This window comes from Oncorhynchus clarkii, chromosome 3 (genome assembly GCF_045791955.1).
Source record: "Oncorhynchus clarkii lewisi isolate Uvic-CL-2024 chromosome 3, UVic_Ocla_1.0, whole genome shotgun sequence".
Lineage (NCBI taxonomy): Eukaryota > Metazoa > Chordata > Actinopteri > Salmoniformes > Salmonidae > Oncorhynchus > Oncorhynchus clarkii.
The window spans coordinates 77,712,941-77,739,099 of record NC_092149.1 but is presented as its reverse complement, the minus strand read 5'-3'; the positions used below and the strand labels follow the sequence as shown (position 1 = coordinate 77,739,099).

The window sequence follows — 26,159 nt, the reverse complement described above, 5'->3', positions numbered from 1 at the left end:
TGTATCCCTCTCCTATGTGATCTTCAGAGTGTATCCCTCTCCTATGTAATCTTCAGTGTTGCCCTCTCCTACGTGATTTTCAGAGTGCTGCCCGTGATCTTCAGAGTGTTGCCCTCTCCTATGTGATCTTCAGAGTGTATCCCTCTCCTATGTGATCTTCAGAGTGTTGCCCTCTCCTATGTTATCTTCAGAGTGTTGCCCTCTCCTACGTGATCTTCAGAGTGCTGCCCTCTCCTACGTGATCTTCAGAGTGCTGCCCTCTCCTACGTGATCTTCAGAGTGTTGCCCTCTCCTATGTTATCTTCAGAGTGTTGCCCTCTCCTACGTGATCTTCAGAGTGCTGCCCTCTCCTACGTGATTTTCAGTGTTGCCCTCTCCTATGTTATCTTCAGTGTTGCCCTCTCCTACGTGATCTTCAGAGTGTTGCCCTCTCCTACGTAATCTTCAGAGTGCTGCCCTCTCCTACGTGATCTTCAGAGTGCTGCCGTAGGTCTGCTGTACCACCACCTGCACGTTGTCCAGGATGAAGTCAAAGGCCATGCTCCATACAGACTCCACAGACTGCTGCATCAACCTGCCATGACATAAGACATGCCTTAGGCCTAACACACTTGAATATCTAATAAACTAAACACACATGTCTTAGGCCTAACACACTTGAATATCTAATAAACTAAACACACATGCCTTAGGCCTAACACACTTGAATATCTACTAAACTAAACACACATGAGAAAAAGAGAAAAACACTAATTGAAATGGAATCTCAACAACAGGGGTAGAATGATCCTCTATCCCCAAACAGGTCCTATTTGACAATGGCCGAGTGGTCCCTCACTGAGACAGAGGTGAAGAGGGGAGAGTTAGACCACGAATGGACCGTACCTCTTCATGTACTTGATGATCAGGTCAAGTTTCTCTAGGTCTTTGTCATTGATCAGATCAGTGCAGTACTTGACTACCTGCAGAATGTCCTCCTCCATGGGGTCTGAGGGGGGAAAAGTAAATGCAAAAACACATCTTTGACACAGTCAAAACCACATCTTTAACACAGTCAAAACCACATCTTTAACACAGTCAAAAACACATCTTTAACACAGTCAAAACCACATCTTTAACACAGTCAAAACCACATCTTTAACACAGTCAAAAACACATCTTTAACACAGTCAAATCCACATCTTTAACACAGTCAAATCCACATCTTTAACACAGTCAAATCCACATCTTTAACACAGTCAAAAACACATCTTTAACACAGTCAAATACACATCTTTAACACAGTCAAAACCACATCTTTAACACAGTCAAAAACACATCTTTAACACAGTCAAAAACACATCTTTAACACAGTCAAAAACACATCTTTAACACAGTCAAAACCACATCTTTAACACAGTCAAATCCACATCTTTAACACAGTCAAAAACACATCTTTAACACAGTCAAATCCACATCTTTAACACAGTCAAAAACACATCTTTAACACAGTCAAATACACATCTTTAACACAGTCAAAACCACATCTTTAACACAGTCAAAAACACATCTTTAACACAGTCAAAAACACATCTTTAACACAGTCAAAAACACATCTTTAACACAGTCAAAACCACATCTTTAACACAGTCAAATCCACATCTTTAACACAGTCAAAAACACATCTTTAACACAGTCAAAACCACATCTTTAACACAGTCGAAACCACATCTTTAACACAGTCAAAAACACATCTTTAACACAGTCCAAAAACACAACTACAGTTGTGGCAAAATGTTGAGAATGACACAAATATTAATTTCCACAAAGTTTGCTGCTCCTGTGTCTTTAGATATTTTTGTCAGATGTTACTATGGAATACTGAAGTATAATTACAAGCATTTCATAAGTGTCAAAGGCTTTTATTGACAATTACATGAAGTTGATGCAGAGAGTCAATATTTGCAGTGTTGACCCTTCTTTTTCAAGACCTCTACAATCCACCCTGGCATGCTGTCAATTAACTTCTGAACCACATCCTGACTGAAGCCCATTATAGCATAATCAATGCTTGGAGTTTGTCAGAATTTTTGGGGTTTTTGTTTGTCCACCCGCCTCTTAAGGATTGACCACAAGTTCTCAATGGGATTAAGGTCTGGGGAGTTTCCTGGCCATGGACCCAAAATATTGATGTCGTTCCCATAGCAACGATTAAAACATTCCCTAACCAGAAACCGTGGATTGATGGCAGCATTCGTGTGAAACTGAAAGCGCGAACCACTGCTTTTAATCAGGGCAAGGTGTCTGGTAACATGACCGAATACAAACAGTGCAGCTATTCCCTCCGCAAGGCTATCAAACAAGCTAAGCGTCAGTACAGAGACAAAGTAGAATCTCAATTCAACGGCTCAGACACAAGAGGCATGTGGCAGGGTCTACAGTCAATCACGGACTACAGGAAGAAATCCAGCCCAGTCACGGACCAGGATGTCCTGCTCCCAGGCAGACTAAATAACTTTTTTGCCCGCTTTGAGGACAATACAGTGCCACTGACACGGCCTGCAATGAAAACTTGCGGTCTCTCCTTCACTGCAGCCGAGGTGAGTAAGACATTTAAACGTGTTAACCCTCGCAAGGCTGCAGGCCCAGACGGCATCCCCAGCCGCGCCCTCAGAGCATGCGCAGACCAGCTGGCCGGTGTGTTTACGGACATATTCAATCAATCCCTATACCAGTCTGCTGTTCCCACATGCTTCAAGAGGGCCACCATTGTTCCTGTTCCCAAGAAAGCTAAGGTAACTGAGCTAAACGACTACCGCCCCGTAGCACTCACTTCCGTCATCATGAAGTGCTTTGAGAGACTAGTCAAGGACCATATCACCTCCACCCTACCTGACACCCTAGACCCACTCCAATTTGCTTACCGCCCAAATAGGTCCACAGACGATGCAATCTCAACCACACTGCACACTGCCCTAACCCATCTGGACAAGAGGAATACCTATGTGAGAATGCTGTTCATTGACTACAGCTCGGCATTCAACACCATAGTACCCTCCAAGCTCGTCATCAAGCTCGAGACCCTGGGTCTCGACCCCGCCCTGTGCAACTGGGTACTGGACTTCCTGACGGGCCGCCCCCAGGTGGTGAGGGTAGGCAACAACATCTCCTCCCCGCTGATCCTCAACACTGGGGCCCCACAAGGGTGCGTTCTGAGCCCTCTCCTGTACTCCCTGTTCACCCACGACTACGTGGCCACGCACGCCTCCAACTCAATCATCAAGTTTGCGGACGACACAACAGTGGTAGGCTTGATTACCAACAACGACGAGACGGCCTACAGGGAGGAGGTGAGGGCCCTCGGAGTGTGGTGTCAGGAAAATAACCTCACACTCAACGTCAACAAAACTAAGGAGATGATTGTGGACTTCAGGAAACAGCAGAGGGAACACCCCCCTATCCACATCGATGGAACAGTAGTGGAGAGGGTAGCAAGTTTTAAGTTCCTCGGCATACACATCACAGACAAACTGAATTGGTCCACTCACACAGACAGCATTGTGAAGAAGGCGCAGCAGCGCCTCTTCAACCTCAGGAGGCTGAAGAAATTCGGCTTGTCACCAAAAGCACTCACAAACTTCTACAGATGCACAATCGAGAGCATCCTGGCGGGCTGTATCACCGCCTGGTACGGCAACTGCTCCGCCCTCAACCGTAAGGCTCTCCAGAGGGTAGTGAGGTCTGCACAACGCATCACCGGGGGCAAACTACCTGCCCTCCAGGACACCTACACCACCCGATGTCACAGGAAGGCCATAAAGATCATCAAGGACATCAACCACCCGAGCCACTGCCTGTTCACCCCGCTATCATCCAGAAGGCGAGGTCAGTACAGGTGCATCAAAGCTGGGACCGAGAGACTGAAAAACAGCTTCTATCTCAAGGCTATCAGACTGTTAAACAGCCACCACTAACATTGAGTGGCTGCTGCCAACACTCTGACACTGACTCAACTCCAGCCACTTTAATAATGGGAATTGATGGGAAATTATGTAAATATATCACTAGCCACTTTAAACAATGCTACCTTACATAATGTTACTTACCCTACATTATTCATCTCATAGGCATACGTACATACATATACTGTACTCTATATCATCGACTGTATCCTTATGTAATACATGTATCACTAGCCACTTTAACTATGCCACTTTGTTTACATACTCATCTCATATGTATATACTGTACTCGATACAATCTACTGTATCTGCCTATGCTGCTCTGTACCATCACTCATTCATATATCCTTATGTACATATTCTTTATCCCCTCACACTGTGTACAAGACAGTAGTTTTGGAATTGTTAGTTAGATTACTTGTTGGTTATTACTGCATTGTCGGAACTAGAAGCACAAGCATTTCGCTACACTCGCATTAACATCTGCTAACCATGTGTATGTGACAAATAAAATTTGATTTGATTTTTTGTTCCCTGAGCCACTTAGTTATCACTTTTGCCTTATGGAAAGGTGCTGCATCATGCTGAAAAAGGCATTGTTCGTCACCAAACTGTTCCTGGATGGTTGGGAGAAGTTGCTCTCGGAGGATGTGTTGGTGCCATTCTTTATTCATGACTGTGTTCTTAGACAAAATTGTGAGTGAGTCCACTCCCTTGGCTGAGAAGCAACCCCACACATGAATGGTCTCAGGATGCTTTACTGTTGGCATGACACAGGACTGATTGTAGCACTCACCTTGTCTTCTCCGGACAAGCTTTTTTACAGATGCCCCAAACAATCAGAAAGGGGATTCATCGGAGAAAATGACTTTACCCCAGTCCTCAGCAGTCCAATCCCTGTACCTTTTGCAGAATATCAGTCTGTCCCTGATGTTTTTCCTGGAGAGAAGTGGCTTCTTTGCTGCCCTTCTTGACACCAGGTCATCCTCCAAAAGTCTTCGCCTCACACAATCCCGCAGCTGAATCAACTTTAGGAGACGGTCCTGGCGCTTGCTGGACTTTCTTGGGCACCCTGAAGACTTCTTCACAGCAATTGAACCACTCTCATTGAAGTTCTTGATGATCCGATAAATGGTTGTTTGAGGTGCAATATTACTGGTAGCAATATCCTTGCCAAATTGCCATCATACAAACTGAGACAGCAGACTTTGTGAAAATTAATATTTGTGTCATTCTCAACTTTTGGCCACGACTGAACTATGGCAGCAAATGTCCCCCTTTTTCCATAGATGGTAGTAAACAACCCACTCCCCATTCTGTACCTGAGATGGTAGTGATCCATTCTCTGAGTAGTGTTCGGATGTCCTTGAAATCACAGGCTCCAGCCAGGGTGGGTTCAGGGCAAGGGGTGAACTTAGACAGAGTCTCTGGGTCGTCCTGCTGTAGGGGGGAGGTGGAAGGTCCATTCTCCAGCTGGATGGGGGTCAGTTCAGGCCAGTTTAATCACTATGCATCATTAATAAAACAGACAACTTAACTTGGAAAAGTGTTTAGGGGCTCACCTTGAGGCCATTGGGTAGGTCCCTGGGTCTGAGCACGTGTGGTAGGTCTTTGGCCGGGGTGTTTCCTGGTGGGCGGGGCCTCTTTAGAGGGGAGGGGCCTTTCTTGGCAGGGCTGTTGTTGGGATTCTTCTTGTAGCCGCGCTTCATCCGACCCACCCCCACATGCTTCAGATGCAACAGGGGGTTCCTCTGGTCTGCTACAGAGAAAGAGGAGGGGGAGACAAGCGAGGCGAGGGAAGGAGTGAAAGGTAGAGAAGGAAAGAGAGAGAAAGGGGGCAATGCAATGAAAGTTTAATTTGATCATTAGTCGGTTCTATGGTTCTTTCCAGTGTTCTATATTATATTATTAGTATCCACTGAGCGTACAAAACATTAAGAACACCTGCTCTTTACATGTCAGACTGACTGGGGAATCCAGGTGAATCCAGGTGAAAGCTATGATCCCTCATTGATGTCACCTGTTAAATCCACTTCCATCAGTGTAGATGAAGGGGAGGAGACAGGTTAAAGAAGGATTTTTAAGCCTTGAGACAATTGAGACATGGATTGTGTATGTTTGCCATTCAGAGGGTGAATAGTCAAGACAAAATATTTAGGTGTCTTTGAATGGGGTATGGTGCCAGGCGCACTGGTTTGTGTCAAGAACTGCATTGTTGCAGGGTTTTTCACACTCAACAGTTTCCCGTGTGTATCAAGAATGGTCCACAACCCAAAGGACATCCAGCCAACTTGACACAACTGTGGGAAGCATTGGAGTCAACATGGGCCAGCATCCCTGTGGAACGCTTTGGACACCTTGTAGAGTCCATCCATGCACGACAAACTGAGGGGACCATTCTTATTATGAAGGTGTTCTTAATGTTTGGTAAACTCAGTGTATATTATTGGATAGATATACTGCATTCTTACCCATGATCCCCTGCGTGTTCTCTCTGCGGCCGTACACTGAATGCAGCTCCTCCTGGAGTCACACACACACACACACACACACACACACACACACACACACACACACACACACACACACACACACACACACACACACACACACACACACACACACACACACACGGAGAGAGAGACAGACACAGAGAAACAATATGTGCGTGTTTATAGGGGATGTTGCCGTTAATGAGAATGTTTGTGGGTGTGTGTGTGTGTGTGTGTGTACCTGGGAGAAGTCAGGCAGTTCCAGTATGATGCCTGTGGAGCCGGTCTGTCCAGACTGTTTGGGGATCTGAAGCACCAGTGCTCCTACAGGAGGGGCAGTGGGGGGAGGAGGAGAGGAGGATAGAGGGGAAGATGAACAGGAAGAGAGAGGAGAAGAGGGGCCAGGGTGAAGGGGGCGTTGGTGTGACCCGTTGTGGGTTCTCTCTGTGTCTCTGTGGGTCCAGGAGTGCTCCACCTGTTCTCTCAACTCTGCAGGCAAGGCCTCCAACACCGACCGGTCCACCTGACATGGACACAGACACACATGGACACACATACAACATGTATCCTGGGAAACCTGTGTGTGAGGGTGATTTTCCTGCCCAAAAGGCTCCTTTCTAGCTTCTACCTCCAAGCCTCCAAGCCATAAGACTGCTGAACTATTCATCAAATGGCCACCTGGACTATTTACATTGACCGACCCCCCCCCCCCCCCCCCCTTTGTTTTTACACTGCTGCTACACTGTAAGGTCTATCTATACCTGTTGTATTCGGAGCATGTGACAAATAACATTTGATTGGACTTGAAATTATGCTTCAAAAACATAGCCAACCGAATGTTTTTTCAATGAGAGCAATGCACTGTTGATCTAGGGGTGAAGTACCTGTGAGGGAGGGGAGACCTTGATGCTGAGGTTAAGGCGGTTATCAACATGGTTAGGTGTGCGTGGCAGCTCTCCTTTACTTGTCCCTGGGATTGGCTCAGCAGGCGATGTAGGGCGGGGAGTAGAGAAGGGGGACAGGACTCTGGCAGAGGAACTATTTTCCTGACTGGTGCATGTGTCAGTATTAGGTAGCGAATCTGCAGGGAGAGAGACAGCAGAGGTTGTTCTATGGCTCGATGACTGGCTCCTTGAGGTAACCACTAACAAGAGCTCTCACACACACACACACACACCTACCTGTATAGTTAGGTTGGGCGGGGGGGCGCTGGACCAGCAGCTTGTCTCTGACGTAGCATGTTTTAGGGCCCGAGGGGTCCTTGAGGACGGAGTGGGGCCCCTCGAGGAGCTGCACCTGGAGGCCCACCCCCCTCATGTCCTGCACCTTCAGCCTCATTGTGTGGAACAGCTTGATGACCTCACTGGCTATCAAATGACCACAGTCTGTAAGCTGGGCCAGGGTCACTGACCTGAGAGAGGAGAGAGGGGGAGAGAAGAGGAAGACACTCAATTATGTCCCCTCAGTGTGTTCCAGGAAGTGTCTGAAATCTGTCTTGCCTGCTATTTACTAAAACTACATACTGTGTACTAATTGTACTACAAACTATTTAGAACATACTATTTTTATTTAAAAAACAAACAAATGCAGTAAGCAACAAATAACATCCTAGGCTGATCCATCCTGAGATAGAGCAACAAATAACATCCTAGGCTGATCCATCCTGAGATAGAGCAACAAATAACATCCTAGGCTGATCCATCCTGAGATAGAGCAACAAATAGCATCCTAGGCTGATCCATCCTGAGATAGAGCAACAAATAGCATCCTAGGCTGATCCATCCTGAGATAGAGCAACAAATAACATCCTAGGCTGATCCATCCTGAGATAGAGCAACAAATAGCATCCTAGGCTGATCCATCCTGAGATAGAGCAACAAATAACATCCTAGGCTGATCCATCCTGAGATAGAGCAACAAATAACATCCTAGGCTGATCCATCCTGAGAACTAGCAACAAATAACATCCTAGGCTGATCCATCCTGAGATAGAGCAACAAATAACATCCTAGGCTGATCCATCCTGAGAACTAGCAACAAATAACATCCTAGGCTGATCCATCCTGAGAACTAGCAACAAATAACATCCTAGGCTGATCCATCCTGAGATAGAGCAACAAATAACATCCTAGGCTGATCCATCCTGAGAACTAGCAACAAATAGCATCCTAGGCTGATCCATCCTGAGATAGAGCAACAAATAACATCCTAGGCTGATCCATCCTGAGATAGAGCAACAAATAACATCCTAGGCTGATCCATCCTGAGAACTAGCAACAAATAGCATCCTAGGCTGATCCATCCTGAGATAGAGCAACAAATAACATCCTAGGCTGATCCATCCTGAGATAGAGCAACAAATAACATTCTAGGCTGATCCATCCTGAGAACTAGCAACAAATAACATCCTAGGCTGATCCATCCTGAGAACTAGCAACAAATAACATCCTAGGCTGATCCATCCTGAGATAGAGCAACAAATAGCATCCTAGGCTGATCCATCCTGAGATAGAGCAACAAATAACATCCTAGGCTGATCCATCCTGAGATAGAGCAACAAATAACATCCTAGGCTGATCCATCCTGAGAGAACTACTAGCAACAAATAACATCCTAGGCTGATCCATCCTGAGAACTAGCAACAAATAACATCCTAGGCTGATCCATCCTGAGAGCAACAAATAGCAACAAATAACATCCTAGGCTGATCCATCCTGAGATAGAGCAACAAATAGCATCCTAGGCTGATCCATCCTGAGATAGAGCAACAAATAACATCCTAGGCTGATCCATCCTGAGATAGAGCAACAAATAACATCCTAGGCTGATCCATCCTGAGAACTAGCAACAAATAACATCCTAGGCTGATCCATCCTGAGATAGAGCAACAAATAACATCCTAGGCTGATCCATCCTGAGAACTAGCAACAAATAACATCCTAGGCTGATCCATCCTGAGATAGAGCAACAAATAACATCCTAGGCTGATCCATCCTGAGAACTAGCAACAAATAACATCCTAGGCTGATCCATCCTGAGATTGAGCAACAAATAACATTCTAGGCTGATCCATCCTGAGATTGAGCAACAAATAACATCCTAGGCTGATCCATCCTGAGAACTAGCAACAAATAACATCCTAGGCTGATCCATCCTGAGATTGAGCAACAAATAGCATCCTAGGCTGGTCCATCCTGAGAACTAGCAACAAATAGCATCCTAGGCTGATCCATCCTGAGAACTAGCAACAAATAGCATCCTAGGCTGATCCATCCTGAGAACTAGCAACAAATAACATCCTAGGCTGATCCATCCTGAGAACTAGCAACAAATAGCATCCTAGGCTGATCCATCCTGAGAACTAGCAACAAATAGCATCCTAGGCTGATCCATCCTGAGAACTAGCAACAAATAACATCATAGGCTGATCCATCCTGAGATAGAGCAACAAATAACATCCTAGGCTGATCCATCCTGAGAACTAGCAACAAATAACATCCTAGGCTGATCCATCCTGAGAACTAGCAACAAATAACATCCTAGGCTGATCCATCCTGAGATAGAGCAACAAATAACATCCTAGGCTGATCCATCCTGAGATAGAGCAACAAATAACATCCTAGGCTGATCCATCCTGAGAACTAGCAACAAATAACATCCTAGGCTGATCCATCCTGAGATAGAGCAACAAATAACATCCTAGGCTGATCCATCCTGAGATAGAGCAGCAAATAACATCCTAGGCTGATCCATCCTGAGATAGAGCAACAAATAACATCCTAGGCTGATCCATCCTGAGAACTAGCAACAAATAACATCCTAGGCTGATCCATCCTGAGATAGAGCAACAAATAACATCCTAGGCTGATCCATCCTGAGATAGAGCAACAAATAACATCCTAGGCTGATCCATCCTGAGAACTAGCAACAAATAACATCCTAGGCTGATCCATCCTGAGATAGAGCAACAAATAACATCCTAGGCTGATCCATCCTGAGAACTAGCAACAAATAACATCCTAGGCTGATCCATCCTGAGATAGAGCAACAAATAACATCCTAGGCTGATCCATCCTGAGAACTAGCAACAAATAGCATCCTAGGCTGATCCATCCTGAGATTGAGCAACAAATAACATCCTAGGCTGATCCATCCTGAGATAGAGCAACAAATAACATCCTAGGCTGATCCATCCTGAGAACTAGCAACAAATAAGATCCTAGGCTGATCCATCCTGAGATAGAGCAACAAATAACATCCTAGGCTGATCCATCCTGAGAACTAGCAACAAATAGCATCCTAGGCTGATCCATCCTGAGATAGAGCAACAAATAACATCCTAGGCTGATCCATCCTGAGATAGAGCAACAAATAACATCATAGGCTGATCCATCCTGAGAACTAGCAACAAATAACATCCTAGGCTGATCCATCCTGAGATAGAGCAACAAATAGCATCCTAGGCTGATCCATCCTGAGATAGAGCAACAAATAACATCCTAGGCTGATCCATCCTGAGATAGAGCAACAAATAACATCCTAGGCTGATCCATCCTGAGAACTAGCAACAAATAACATCCTAGGCTGATCCATCCTGAGATAGAGCAACAAATAGCATCCTAGGCTGATCCATCCTGAGATAGAGCAACAAATAACATCCTAGGCTGATCCATCCTGAGATAGAGCAACAAATAACATCCTAGGCTGATCCATCCTGAGAACTAGCAACAAATAACATCCTAGGCTGATCCATCCTGAGATAGAGCAACAAATAACATCCTAGGCTGATCCATCCTGAGAACTAGCAACAAATAACATCCTAGGCTGATCCATCCTGAGATAGAGCAACAAATAACATCCTAGGCTGATCCATCCTGAGATAGAGCAACAAATAACATCCTAGGCTGATCCATCCTGAGATAGAGCAACAAATAACATCCTAGGCTGATCCATCCTGAGAACTAGCAACAAATAACATCCTAGGCTGATCCATCCTGAGATAGAGCAACAAATAACATCCTAGGCTGATCCATCCTGAGATAGAGCAACAAATAACATCCTAGGCTGATCCATCCTGAGAACTAGCAACAAATAACATCCTAGGCTGATCCATCCTGAGATAGAGCAACAAATAACATCCTAGGCTGATCCATCCTGAGAACTAGCAACAAATAACATCCTAGGCTGATCCATCCTGAGATAGAGCAACAAATAACATCCTAGGCTGATCCATCCTGAGAACTAGCAACAAATAGCATCCTAGGCTGATCCATCCTGAGATTGAGCAACAAATAACATCCTAGGCTGATCCATCCTGAGATAGAGCAACAAATAACATCCTAGGCTGATCCATCCTGAGAACTAGCAACAAATAAGATCCTAGGCTGATCCATCCTGAGATAGAGCAACAAATAACATCCTAGGCTGATCCATCCTGAGAACTAGCAACAAATAGCATCCTAGGCTGATCCATCCTGAGATAGAGCAACAAATAACATCCTAGGCTGATCCATCCTGAGATAGAGCAACAAATAACATCCTAGGCTGATCCATCCTGAGAACTAGCAACAAATAACATCCTAGGCTGATCCATCCTGAGAGAACAAATAACATCCTAGGCTGATCCATCCTGAGAATAGCATCCTAGGCTGATCCATCCTGAGATAGAGCAACAAATAACATCCTAGGCTGATCCATCCTGAGATAGAGCAACAAATAACATCCTAGGCTGATCCATCCTGAGAACTAGCAACAAATAACATCCTAGGCTGATCCATCCTGAGATAGAGCAACAAATAACATCCTAGGCTGATCCATCCTGAGAACTAGCAACAAATAACATCCTAGGCTGATCCATCCTGAGAAAGAGCAACAAATAACATCCTAGGCTGATCCATCCTGAGAACTAGCAACAAATAACATCCTAGGCTGATCCATCCTGAGATAGAGCAACAAATAACATCCTAGGCTGATCCATCCTGAGATAGAGCAACAAATAACATCCTAGGCTGATCCATCCTGAGATAGAGCAACAAATAACATCCTAGGCTGATCCATCCTGAGAACTAGCAACAAATAACATCCTGATCCATCCTGAGATAGCAACAAATAACATCCTATCTGATCCATCCTGAGATAGAGCAACAAATAACATCCTAGGCTGATCCATCCTGAGATAGAGCAACAAATAACATCCTAGGCTGATCCATCCTGAGAACTAGCAACAAATAACATCCTAGGCTGATCCATCCTGAGATAGAGCAACAAATAACATCCTAGGCTGATCCATCCTGAGATAGAGCAACAAATAACATCCTAGGCTGATCCATCCTGAGATAGAGCAACAAATAACATCCTAGGCTGATCCATCCTGAGAACTAGCAACAAATAACATCCTAGGCTGATCCATCCTGAGATAGAGCAACAAATAATCATCCTAGGCTAACATCCTAGGCTGATCCATCCTGAGATAGAGCAACAAATAACATCCTAGGCTGATCCATCCTGAGAACTAGCAACAAATAACATCCTAGGCTGATCCATCCTGAGATAGAGCAACAAATAACATCCTAGGCTGATCCATCCTGAGAACTAGCAACAAATAACATCCTAGGCTGATCCATCCTGAGAACTAGCAACAAATAACATCCTAGGCTGATCCATCCTGAGAATAACATCCTAGGCTGATCCATCCTGAGAACTAGCAACAAATAACATCCTAGGCTGATCCATCCTGAGATTGAGCAACAAATAACATCCTAGGCTGATCCATCCTGAGATAGAGCAACAAATAACATCCTAGGCTGATCCATCCTGAGAACTAGCAACAAATAACATCCTAGGCTGATCCATCCTGAGATAGCAACAAATAGCATCCTAGGCTGATCCATCCTGAGAACTAGCAACAAATAGCATCCTAGGCTGATCCATCCTGAGAACTAGCAACAAATAGCATCCTAGGCTGATCCATCCTGAGAACTAGCAACAAATAACATCCTAGGCTGATCCATCCTGAGAACTAGCAACAAATAACATCCTAGGCTGATCCATCCTGAGAACTAGCAACAAATAACATCCTAGGCTGATCCATCCTGAGATAGAGCAACAAATAGCATCCTAGGCTGATCCATCCTGAGAACTAACAAATAGCATCCTAGCAACAAATAGCACATAACATCTAGGCTGATCCATCCTGAGATAGAGCAACAAATAACATCCTAGGCGGATCCATCCTGAGAACTAGCAACAAATAACATCCTAGGCTGATCCATCCTGAGATAGAGCAACAAATAACATACTAGGCTGATCCATCCTGAGAACTAGCAACAAATAACATCCTAGGCTGGTCCATCCTGAGAACTAGCAACAAATAGCATCCTAGGCGGATCCATCCTGAGATAGAGCAACAAATAACATCCTAGGCTGATCCATCCTGAGAACTAGCAACAAATAACATCCTAGGCAACAAATAACATCCTAGGCTGATCCATCCTGAGAACTAGCAACAAATAACATCCTAGGCTGATCCATCCTGAGATAGAGCAACAAATAACATCCTAGGCTGATCCATCCTGAGAACTAGCAACAAATAACATCCTAGGCTGATCCATCCTGAGAAAGAGCAACAAATAACATCCTAGGCTGATCCATCCTGAGAACTAGCAACAAATAACATCCTAGGCTGATCCATCCTGAGATTGAGCAACAAATAACATTCTAGGCTGATCCATCCTGAGATTGAGCAACAAATAACATCCTAGGCTGATCCATCCTGAGATAGAGCAACAAATAACATCCTAGGCTGATCCATCCTGAGAACTAGCAACAAATAACATCCTAGGCTGATCCATCCTGAGATAGAGCAACAAATAACATCCTAGGCTGATCCATCCTGAGATAGAGCAACAAATAACATCCTAGGCTGATCCATCCTGAGAACTAGCAACAAATAACATCCTAGGCTGATCCATCCTGAGAACTAGCAACAAATAACATCCTAGGCTGATCCATCCTGAGATAGAGCAACAAATAGCATCCTATGCTGATCCATCCTGAGATAGAGCAACAAATAACATCCTAGGCTGATCCATCCTGAGATAGAGCAACAAATAACATCCTAGGCTGATCCATCCTGAGAACTAGCAACAAATAACATCCTAGGCTGATCCATCCTGAGATAGAGCAACAAATAGCATCCTAGGCTGATCCATCCTGAGATAGAGCAACAAATAACATCCTAGGCTGATCCATCCTGAGATAGAGCAACAAATAACATCCTAGGCTGATCCATCCTGAGAACTAGCAACAAATAACATCCTAGGCTGATCCATCCTGAGATAGAGCAACAAATAACATCCTAGGCTGATCCATCCTGAGAACTAGCAACAAATAACATCCTAGGCTGATCCATCCTGAGAACTAGCAACAAATAACATCCTAGGCTGATCCATCCTGAGAAAGAGCAACAAATAACATCCTAGGCTGATCCATCCTGAGAACTAGCAACAAATAACATCCTAGGCTGATCCATCCTGAGATTGAGCAACAAATAACATTCTAGGCTGATCCATCCTGAGATTGAGCAACAAATAACATCCTAGGCTGATCCATCCTGAGAACTAGCAACAAATAACATCCTAGGCTGATCCATCCTGAGATTGAGCAACAAATAGCATCCTAGGCTGATCCATCCTGAGAACTAGCAACAAATAGCATCCTAGGCTGATCCATCCTGAGAACTAGCAACAAATAGCATCCTAGGCTGATCCATCCTGAGAACTAGCAACAAATAACATCCTAGGCTGATCCATCCTGAGAACTAGCAACAAATAGCATCCTAGGCTGATCCATCCTGAGAACTAGCAACAAATAGCATCCTAGGCTGATCCATCCTGAGAACTAGCAACAAATAGCATCCTAGGCTGATCCATCCTGAGAACTAGCAACAAATAACATCCTAGGCTGATCCATCCTGAGAACTAGCAACAAATAACATCCTAGGCTGATCCATCCTGAGAACTAGCAACAAATAGCATCCTAGGCTGATCCATCCTGAGAACTAGCAACAAATAGCATCCTAGGCTGATCCATCCTGAGAAATAGCAACACATAACATCCTAGGCTGATCCATCCTGAGATAGAGCAACAAATAACATCCTAGGCGGATCCATCCTGAGAACTAGCAACAAATAACATCCTAGGCTGATCCATCCTGAGATAGAGCAACAAATAACATCCTAGGCTGATCCATCCTGAGAACTAGCAACAAATAACATCCTAGGCTGGTCCATCCTGAGAACTAGCAACAAATAGCATCCTAGGCGGATCCATCCTGAGATAGAGCAACAAATAACATCCTAGGCTGATCCATCCTGAGAACTAGCAACAAATAACATCCTAGGCTGATCCATCCTGAGATAGAGCAACACATAACATCCTAGGCTGATCCATCCTGAGATAGAGCAACAAATAACATCCTAGGCGGATCCATCCTGAGAACTAGCAACAAATAACATCCTAGGCTGATCCATCCTGAGATAGAGCAACAAATAACATCCTAGGCTGATCCATCCTGAGAACTAGCAACAAATAGCATCCTAGGCTGATCCATCCTGAGAACTAGCAACAAATAACATCCTAGGCTGATCCATCCTGAGATAGAGCAACAAATAACATCCTAGGCTGATCCATCCTGAGAACTAGCAACAAATAGCATCCTAGGCTGGTCCATCCTGAGAACTAGCAACAAATAGCATCCTAGGCTGGTCCATCCTGAGAACTAGCAACAAATAACATCCTAGGCTGATCCATCCTGAGAACTAGCAACAAATAACATCCTAGGCTGGTCCATCCTGAGAACTAGCAACAAATAACATCCTAGGCTGATCCATCCTGAGATAGAGCAACAAATAACATCCTAGGCTGATCCATCCTGAGAACTAGCAACAAATAACATCCTAGGCTGGTCCATCCTGAGATAGAGCAACAAATAACATCCTAGGCTGATCCATCCTGAGATAGAGCAACAAATAACATCCTAGGCTGGTCCATCCTGAGAATGCCTCGTAATGTTCAACTGCGTTGATTTGACGCCATTGGTTTATTTATGCGTGTCCTCTATTCTGATTATCAGCTGTTGTCAAACACACGCGAGGGTGAAAAGACGATGCTCTTCCTCAAAGGTGTGCAGCTAAATGTACTAGATGACGAGCTGAAATGAGTATGACATCCTGGCATTTAAAGCACACCTCATTTTATATACTATAAAATGTTATATTTTCGCATACCAAAGAGCCTACTATTCATGGGTATTCAGACATGGCCACCGTGTCCATTGGTCTCGCTCACCTAGCCAAACTGTCACAGGTGCCATGACCTCTGTAGTTGGATTGCTCCACCCCTGCCTTACAGACCATGACCTTTAGGGTCAGCCTGCGACCCCTTAGCCCCGCCCCCTGCAGACGCTTCTGCACCTCAACGGACAGGTGGGTCAGGAACGACTCCGCCTCGTCCACCTGGTGAGATAGAGAGAATTTAGAGAAAGAGAGAATGGAGAAAGTGATAGAAAAGCCTGTCACTTTAAACAAGCAAAGAAGAATGTCTGTTCTTCAGGAAATATCCCATTTGGAACAATCTGAATATTCTGCCTCCTTGAATAAGCCCCAGTTCTGATCAGTATAAACCAGTTATGACCTGCGTGGACCATATCAAACAAGCTCTTACCAGTGTAAACTGGATGAAACAGGTACCTGTGTGAAGCGGATGTTGTAGTTCATCTCAGCAGAGACGGACTTCCTCTCTTTCTCGCTACGGACGGGCCGGTCGTCCAGACCTCGGCAGAACCTGAAGAGGGTCTGACCGGTGCGAGGGCCAAACTCCTTCTGCAGCCGCTGCAGAGACACCTGCTGCAGGTCCCCACATGACCTCACACCCAGAGATGCCAGTTTCCCACCCATAGAACGGCCCACACCTGAGGGAGAAGAGGGGAGAGAAATACAGGGATGGGTGGAGAAGGAGAAATGGAGGGTGTAGAGAAGGACAGTTTATATTTTGGAGATGCACAAGAAAGATGATCATCAGTTGCAGAGTAACTGTGTGTGTGGTGTGTGTGTGTGGTTGGTGTGTGGCCAGCAGGTGGTGCTGTAGTGCCTCACCTGGTAGGCTGGTCACCGTCTGGTCCCTGATGAAGTCATCCACTTCCTCTGACCTCAGGAGGTACTGTCCGTTCGGCTTAGCCTTTCGGGTAGCCATTCTCGCCAACAGGATGTTGGACCCTGGACAGGTCAGAGGTCACAGAGGTTAGACAGGGTGTAATACAGTGGGAGGGAAACTATGCTGCCCCTCCGTTTCCAAATGCTTCCTCCCTTGTTGTGCATAATGCACTTCATCTTTCTTTGGTTTCCTATACGGAGTCAACCCAGACAGTCTTTCCTGAGATACTGTGCGTTACATGTCCATTGCGCTGCACACAAGTTAAACATAGTCTTGAATGATGCATGCCAAGATATACCAGAGATAAGGGACTGTTGTTATTGCAACCCCACAACTCAAACGCCGGTTCACCAGTATGAACGAAATCGCAAACCGCTTTTTTTGTTCAAGCCCTGAAGAACTGTTGTCCGCTAAAGATGTTTGCATTTGCCAATTTATTGGTTGTCCAGTATCCAGACGACCTGTCCCCAGATTCCAATACAGCCTCTTTCCGTAACGTGTTGAGGCCGGCAATTAAGAATGAGAGGCTGAATGAAATATGTTACAGAACTGCTATATTTTGAAGCACCCCTCCCTCCTGTCCAGTTTCCCTGATACGGCTATGGCAATCAAGCTGGTTTTACCATCCCTGAAACTTTCGCTTCTGAGGAGAAATGATTTTCTCAACAAAGAAATCCTAACTAACTAAAGAAGCATTAGGCTCTCGGTCTGATGCCTTTTGAACAGCCAAGTCAGCCCCACTTTATTCACCCAAATCTCTTTACACTTTCAATCAGTTAAACATTTTCTTTCTCAAGGCCTGAGGCACATTTCAGTCACATTCCCGAAGACCAAGAAACAAACACTTTGCTTTCTAGTCCATATAGAAATGAAAAAGGTGAATTAATAACTTTTTGTAGGGTTACTGCATAAATTATTTATATAAAAAAAAAATAGACATTGATGACAGGCATATGGGCCCCAAAAGCATTGCAGGGGTCTACAGGGGTGTCCAGTATGCCAGCATACACAATGTGACTCAGGGGTGGCAGAGGAAGGCACTACTCACCCATGCCCACTGAGGCGGAGCACCCAGTTCTCTCCCTGACATCTGCTCGGATGGCACTGGCAAGCTCATCTGGTGTAACACTCAACTCAGCCAGCAGGGCAGAGCTATCCACCAACGCCTCGTCACAACTCAGGGCCTCGATATCGTGAGAATAACTAAAGAGAGAGACAGAGAGAGAAACAAAGAGAGAGAGAGAGAGGAAGAGAGAAGATAAAGAGAAAAGGTAAATCAATTTGTTCTCTAATAGATGAGATTGTACTACAATCCTACCAAGTAACTAATAGTCATAGATGACAGGTATAGAGAGAGAGAGTGAGTATTTATTCATCCATCCCTCCATCCGTACCTGGCGAGAGTCTCATACATGGCCAGGGCTACCTTCTTGTAGGCCTGGAAGTCATAAGGGACAGACTGCAGGGAGGGACACAGTTGTTTGGCCTGGCCAAAAAACATACCATTCCTCACCCCTGCCTGCCTGACAGACAGAGAGAGAGACCACATATTACTATAGGGTAGAGTGTACGTGTGTGTGTGTGCGTGTGTGTGTGTACGTATGTGTGTTGTACCTGGCCTCATAGCTACAGGAGGCGATCTCAGCCATAGAGAGGGCAGCAGTATCCTGGTCAACACTGTTGCCATGGGAGATGTGACTCTCCGTCTCTGATGATGTCATTTCCTCCAGGTCCCCATCCTTCCTCTCTGACACAGCTGGATAGGAGTATTTTTTATGGTAGCACTGCAGCTCCAGCTGGCGGTCAACACCAGGCCTCTGGGCCACTCTGCCTGAACCATGGTTACTGGTCACCGCTACAGACTTCCCTGGGGGAGGAGAGGGGGGGGTGCGGTTAGTGGGCGCTTGGGACTAGAATAGAAAATATGATAGAGATACTTGAGTGTGTGCGTGTATACCTTTGAGGTCTGGTCTGTGTCTGATCCCCACGGAGACAAAGAAACAGTCCATGTCCACATGCAGGATACAGGACTGAGGGCCAGGAGCAGTGGACAAACCTGGTCAACAGACAGGCAGACCAGGAGACAGACAGACCAGGAGACAGACAGACCAGGAGACAGACCGACAGACAGACCAGGAAACAGACCGACAGACAGACCAAGAGACAGGCAGACCAGGAGACAGACCAGGAGACAGACAGACCAGGAGACAGACAGACCAGGAGACAGACCAGGATACAGACAGACCAGGAGACAGACAGACCAGGAGACAGACCAGGATACAGACAGACCAGGATACAGACAGACCAGGATACAGACAGACCAGGAGACAGACCGACAGACAGACCAGGAGACAGACAGACAGACAGACAGACCAGGAGACAGACAGACCAGGAGACAGACAGACCAGGAGACAGACCAGGATACAGACAGACCAGGATACAGACAGACCAGGAGACAGACCGACAGACAGACCAGGAAACAGACCGACAGACAGACCAAGAGACATGCAGACCAGGAGACAGACCAGGAGACAGACAGACCAGGAGACAGACAGACCAGGAGACAGACCAGGATACAGACAGACCAGGAGACAGACAGACCAGGAGACAGACAGACCAGGAGACAGACCAGGATACAGACAGACCAGGATACAGACAGACCAGGAGACAGACCGACAGACAGACCAGGAGACAGACAGACAGAGAGACAGACCAGGAGACAGACAGACCAGGAGACAGACAGACCAGGAGACAGACCAGGATACAGACAGACCAGGATACAGACAGAGCAGGAGACAGACCGACAGACAGACCAGGAGACAGACAGACAGACAGACCAGGAGACAGACAGACCGACAGACAGACAGACCAGGAGACAGACAGACCAGGAGACAGACAGACAGACAGACCAGGAGACAGACAGACCGACAGACAGACCAGGAGACAGACAGACCGACAGACAGACCAGGATACAGACAGACCAGGAGACAGACAGACCAGGAGACAGACCAGGATACAGACAGACCAGGAGACAGACAGACAGACAAACCAGGAGACAGACCAGGATACAGACAGACCAGGAGACAGACAGACAGACCGACCAGGAGACAGACAGACCAGGAGACAGACCGACAGACAGACCAGGAGACAGACAGACCGACCAGGAGACAGACCAGGAGACAGACCGACAGACAGACCAGGAGACAGACCGACAGACAGACCAGGAGACAGACCAGGAGACAGACAGACAGACCGACCAGGAGACAGACAGACCGACCAGGAGACAGACAGACCGATCAGGAGACAGACAGACAGACCGACCAGGAGACAGACAGACCGACCGACCAGGAGACAGACAGACCGACAGACAGACCATCAGACAGAAAGTGTTAATACCCCTTGACTTACTCCACATTTTGTTGTTACAACTTGAATTCAAAATTGATTATATTGTTTTTTTCCCCCCTCACCCTACACACAATAACCCATAATGACCAAGTGAAAACATGTTTTTAGAATTTTTGGAAAATGAAATACAGAAATATCTAATTTACATAAGTATTCACACTAGAGGACGATCGATTCATCGGAATGGCCGATTAATTAGGGCCGATTTCAAGCTCTCTTAACAATCGGAAATCGGTATTTTTGGACAACGATTTGGACCCCCCCATTTTTTTTTTACACCTTTATTTAACTAGGCAAGTCAGTTAAGAACACATTCTTATTTTCAATGACGGCCTAGGAACGGTGGGTTAACTGCCTTGTTCAGGGGCAGAACGACATATTTTTACCATGTCAGCTCCGGGATTCAATCTTGCAACCTTACAGTTAACTAGTCCAACGCGGGGGATGAAAATGGCGCCGTAGAGAGAACACGGTGTTTCAGCGAGCTCTCGTGGCATTCGTAAATTTATATTTTTACATTAATCTCCTAGCTTGAAAAAGTGGTAGAATTGGCTAAATAAGACTTTTTCGCAAAAATCTCCGACAACATGCCCAACAGAACTACTAAGAAGTCGACCAAAACCCCCACCCCTGTGGATGTGCATGAGGAGCTAGCTAACGTTAGCGAGGCTAGCACCATTGCGGATACAGGCACAATGGACCTGGTGATTCAAAAGATGACTGATAACATTACTAAAGTGATCGATGCTAAGATAAGAACGGTCTTGGAAGCAATAGCAGGCCATTCAGCTGAACTACAGAGGGTTGTGGAACGTGTTGTTGAGGCGGAAGGAAGAATTGATGCAGTGGAAACTTCAACTACATCTATGGACGCTAAGCTAAAAGCACTTGAGAAACAGGTGCGCGAAATGGCGGAGCACATTGACGATTTGGATAATCGAGGACGCAGATGCAATATTCGTGTTGTGGGACTCCCGGAAAATTCTGAAGGGACACGCTCAGTAAAATTCTTTGAGGAATGGATCCCTGGCTACCTACAAATGGACACTAAGGCTGGCCGTGTGAAGCTGGACAGAGCCCATCGCTCTCAAGCACCGATACCCGGTCCCAATCAGCGCCCACGGCCGGTGGTTATAAAGTTCCACAACTTCACCGACAAGCAGCGCGTCATGGATGCGGCTAGAAACATCGGCTCTGATGGTAGTCAACGTAAAAGTCCTAAGGTTTCATTCTTCAATGATTATTCCACGGCGGTTGTACGAAGACGCAAAGCGTTTGATGAGGCGAAGGCTCGACTCAGGAGAATGAAGATGGACTACGCACTGTTGTACCCGGCCACATTGAAGATTATGGTCAACGGATCACCTAAAAAGCTCTACACACCTGAAGAGGCTGCTGCGTTTATTGACTCTCTCGGGTAAATAACTTTTAAGCTGCACCTCAGCAGCATTGGATAACTTTGTTTATTTTTGGTTGAATCTGATCCTGAAACAGTGGTGTGAGTCCTCACGTACTCCGGCTCAGTAATATTCGTATCTTTATTATTTTTCTTGCTAAAGTAATAGCCGCTATAGCTCAGGCTGAGATATGTGTGAATCCATATTGGTGCCCAGGCTTGGTTTTAGGTGGAAGAGCCTCAATCTTCTCCTATTGATTTTCTTTTCCATACATATAAAGGATGAGGCTATGGAGCGGCGATGCAGACTTAAGAGTCTACATTGGAGAGTTGAAATCCCCTGCATGTTAGCTAGTGGGAAAACCCCCTTTTGGATCTTTACATGTTTAATTTTTGGGTTTAGTATAGTTCGAGTTCAGGGTTCATATCGTTTGTTTATGCTCAGTGAGATGGAGGAGAGTTCAACACATGGAAAAAGGTACCACCCCACTTTTACAGTGGGATCCAGCCTGGATATTGAATGGTCAAGACACAATGGCAGGTAACGGACTGCGTGTATGTACATGGAACATTAGAGGGAGCCATAACCCCATTAAGAGGAAGAAGGTACTATCTTTTTTGAAAAAAGAAAATATTGATATTGCCCTGTTGCAAGAAACTCATTTGGATGATAAGGAGCACCTGAAATTACAACAAGGGGGGTTTGGTCAAGTGTTTTTCTCATCATTTACATCCAGAAGTAGAGGGGTAGCAATTCTGGTGAAAAATAACTTACCACTTAAGGTCTTGAATTGTGTGAAAGATAAATTTGGTCGCTTTGTTATAATTAATGGTACTTTACAAGGGCAGAACATTTCTATAATGAATATTTACTTCCCCCCTGCTCACCCCCCTGATTTCCTCACTAAGGTTTTTCTAGACTTTTCAGAATTAAACTCGGACACTGCAGTGGTTGGAGGAGATTTTAACTGCTTGTTGAACCCCCTTATTGATAGGTTCCCCAGCGGTATAGCTTCACTCTCTCCTCAAGCTAAGTCACTTAAAGCTATTTGTGATGATCTGGGGTATGCGGATGTCTGGAGAGCTTTTCATCCCTCCAACAGAGAGTTCACTTTTTTCTCTGCACCTCATGGATGTCAGACTAGAATAGATTATTTTTTTGTGCCCAGGACGTCTCTGCAGTCTGTTCTATCCGCTAGGATAGGAAGCATAGTCATATCTGATCATGCTGAGGTGATCCTGGACATAAAACTCAACGGGGCATTCAATCGGTCAAGACATTGGAGGTTGAACACAACCATTCTTAAAGACCATACATTCACATCATATTTCATTACAGAGTTTAAAGCATTTTTCTCTATTAACTCTCAATCAACAGATAACCCCTCGCTCCTTTGGGAGACCTGTAAAGCGTATGCCAGGGGTCTGATTATGTCATACACAGCTACTAAGAGACGGAAAAAGCGTGAAAAGCAAAAAATGTTAGAGGGTGAATTAGGAACTAAAGAGAAGGACTACATTAAAACGCCCACTCCTGCCCTATTAAAGGAAATATCAGTCATTAGATCAACGTTAGACTCTCTCCTAACACAGGACGCTGAAAAGAAAATGAGATTTGTGAGGCAAAAGCTATATGAACATGGCGATAAGCCAGGAAAGTACTTGGCATACCTAGCTAAAAAGAGAGCTGACTCTCAGTCAATTGCTACTATTACTGACTCTGATGGTAATCATTTATATGAAAATAAATTGATAAGTGACTCATTTAAGAAATTTTATACAAATCTTTATGCCTCAGAACTGCCAAATGATGCACCCAAATTAATGGAGAACTTCTTTTGTAAGATTGAGCTCCCTACTATCTCCGAAGAGCAGCGGTCCCTCCTTAATGCCCCTATTACCAAGGAAGAGATAATGTTCGCAATTAAGAATCTGCAAAATGCTAAGGCCCCAGGACCAGACGGGTTTTGTAGTGAGTTCTATAAAGAGTTCCATGGCCTGATCCTTGAGCCATTGCGTGATATGTTTAATCACTCATTTTCAAATGACCAACTCCCTCAAACGCTGAGAGAAGCCAACATTTCACTTATTCTCAAAAAGGGAAAATGTCCAGAGTCTTGTTCCTCGTACAGACCAATTTCCCTTCTGAATGTGGATAGAAAATTGCTTTCTAAAATTCTAGCCACAAGATTAGAGGACTCACTGCCATTAATTGTGAAAGGAGACCAAACTGGCTTCATTAAGGGTCGTAAGTCATGCAACAATGTCAGGCGGCTTCTTAATGTAATTCAAGCTTACCAACAAAGTGCTGTGGATGGTCTGGTGCTCTCCCTAGATGCTGAGAAAGCATTTGATCGTGTGGAGTGGTCTTACCTATTATTTGCTCTAAATAAATTTGGTCTGGGCGACAACTTTATAAAATGGGTGAAAGTTTTATATGATGATCCTCAGGCTGCTGTCCTTACTAATGGGCTAAGGTCAAATAACTTCTCTATACACAGAGGTACCAGACAGGGCTGTCCTTTATCCCCCCTCCTCTTTGCACTCGTTATGGAACCACTGGCTGAGGCCATCAGGGTAACGCCTGCTATACAGGGGCTACTCATTGGTGATGTTCACCATAAAATAAGCTTGTATGCTGATGATGTCCTGATATTCATCTCTAGTCCCGAGACTTCAATTACAGCTCTTATTAATATTATTGAATTATTCAGCGAATTCTCAGGCTACAAGATTAACCTAACTAAGTCAGAGGCTATGCCACTTGGTAGCCTGCACTCTGTACCTAATACTTCTCCCCCTTCCCTTTTAAATGGTCTCCCTCAGGTTTCACGTATCTGGGTATATTTGTAACTCCTAAATTCCAGCAAATGTACAAAGCCAATTTTGTTCCCTTGTTTGATACAATAAGACAGGATCTGGAGCGCTGGAACTCTCTCCCGATTTCTTGGTTGGGTAGAATATCTCTCTTGAAAATGAACATTTTACCTAGACTACTTTACCCAATCCAAATGATCCCAGTATTACTCTCCAATAAGGTAATAAAGGATGTAAATGGATGGCTAAGTTCCTTTATATGGAGTAAACGCAAACCAAGACTTAAGATGGCAATATTGCAGCTGCCAAGTTCTATGGGCGGCTTGGACCTGCCCAATATCAGGTTCTATCAATGGTGTGCCCACCTTTGTTATATTTCTGACTGGATCACAAATGATGACTCCTCTATTTGGTTAGACATTGAGACTTCTCTTTCAAAATACCCCTTACAGGATCTTTTATTTTTCAGAAGCTTCAAGTCTGTAGAAGATCACTGCAATAATCCCGTTACACTTAACACACTCAAAGTATGGAGGTCAGTTCAACGCTTCCTGGGAAGGTCCAAACTAACCTCTGCTCTTACCCCAATTCTTAACAATCCAGATTTCAGTCCAGGATTGCTGGATGCCGGCTTTAACTCTTGGCTTAATAAGGGCATACGCAGGCTAAATGACTTATTTGTTGATAAGATTTTGTTGTCATTTGAGCAGATGGTCGAGAAATATCGACTCCCAAAGCAGGACTTTTTCCGCTTCCTACAAGTAAGACATTATATCCTGAAGAGCACCACCTTAATTGGTAACCCTGATGTGTCTGTCATTGAAAGAATGCTTTTTTTCCCACAAAGGAAAATGTCTGTAAGTCTGTTCTATGATACTTTAAGGTCCCTTTATG

The 26,159-nt window shown here is 45.0% G+C and overlaps 1 protein-coding gene across 1 annotated transcript in view; it reads right to left on the bottom strand.

Annotated features, from left to right (window-relative positions):
• Positions 1-438: 438 nt before the first annotated feature.
• Positions 439-26,159, bottom strand: part of LOC139404888 (DNA repair protein REV1-like) — a 46,207-nt gene continuing 20,486 nt past the window's right edge. The window contains exons 7-21 of the mRNA XM_071147428.1: positions 19,602-19,700; positions 19,259-19,511; positions 19,039-19,167; positions 18,693-18,847; positions 17,587-17,706; positions 17,182-17,402; positions 16,781-16,947; positions 7,615-7,844; positions 7,318-7,514; positions 6,617-6,956; positions 6,413-6,472; positions 5,504-5,697; positions 5,264-5,414; positions 886-988; positions 439-574 (exon numbers count right to left, since the gene is read on the bottom strand). Of these exons, the coding sequence (XP_071003529.1) occupies positions 463-574; positions 886-988; positions 5,264-5,414; positions 5,504-5,697; positions 6,413-6,472; positions 6,617-6,956; positions 7,318-7,514; positions 7,615-7,844; positions 16,781-16,947; positions 17,182-17,402; positions 17,587-17,706; positions 18,693-18,847; positions 19,039-19,167; positions 19,259-19,511; positions 19,602-19,700 (2,531 nt within the window). The 3' untranslated portion in view covers positions 439-462. The remainder of the gene's footprint in view (positions 575-885; positions 989-5,263; positions 5,415-5,503; positions 5,698-6,412; positions 6,473-6,616; positions 6,957-7,317; positions 7,515-7,614; positions 7,845-16,780; positions 16,948-17,181; positions 17,403-17,586; positions 17,707-18,692; positions 18,848-19,038; positions 19,168-19,258; positions 19,512-19,601; positions 19,701-26,159) is intronic.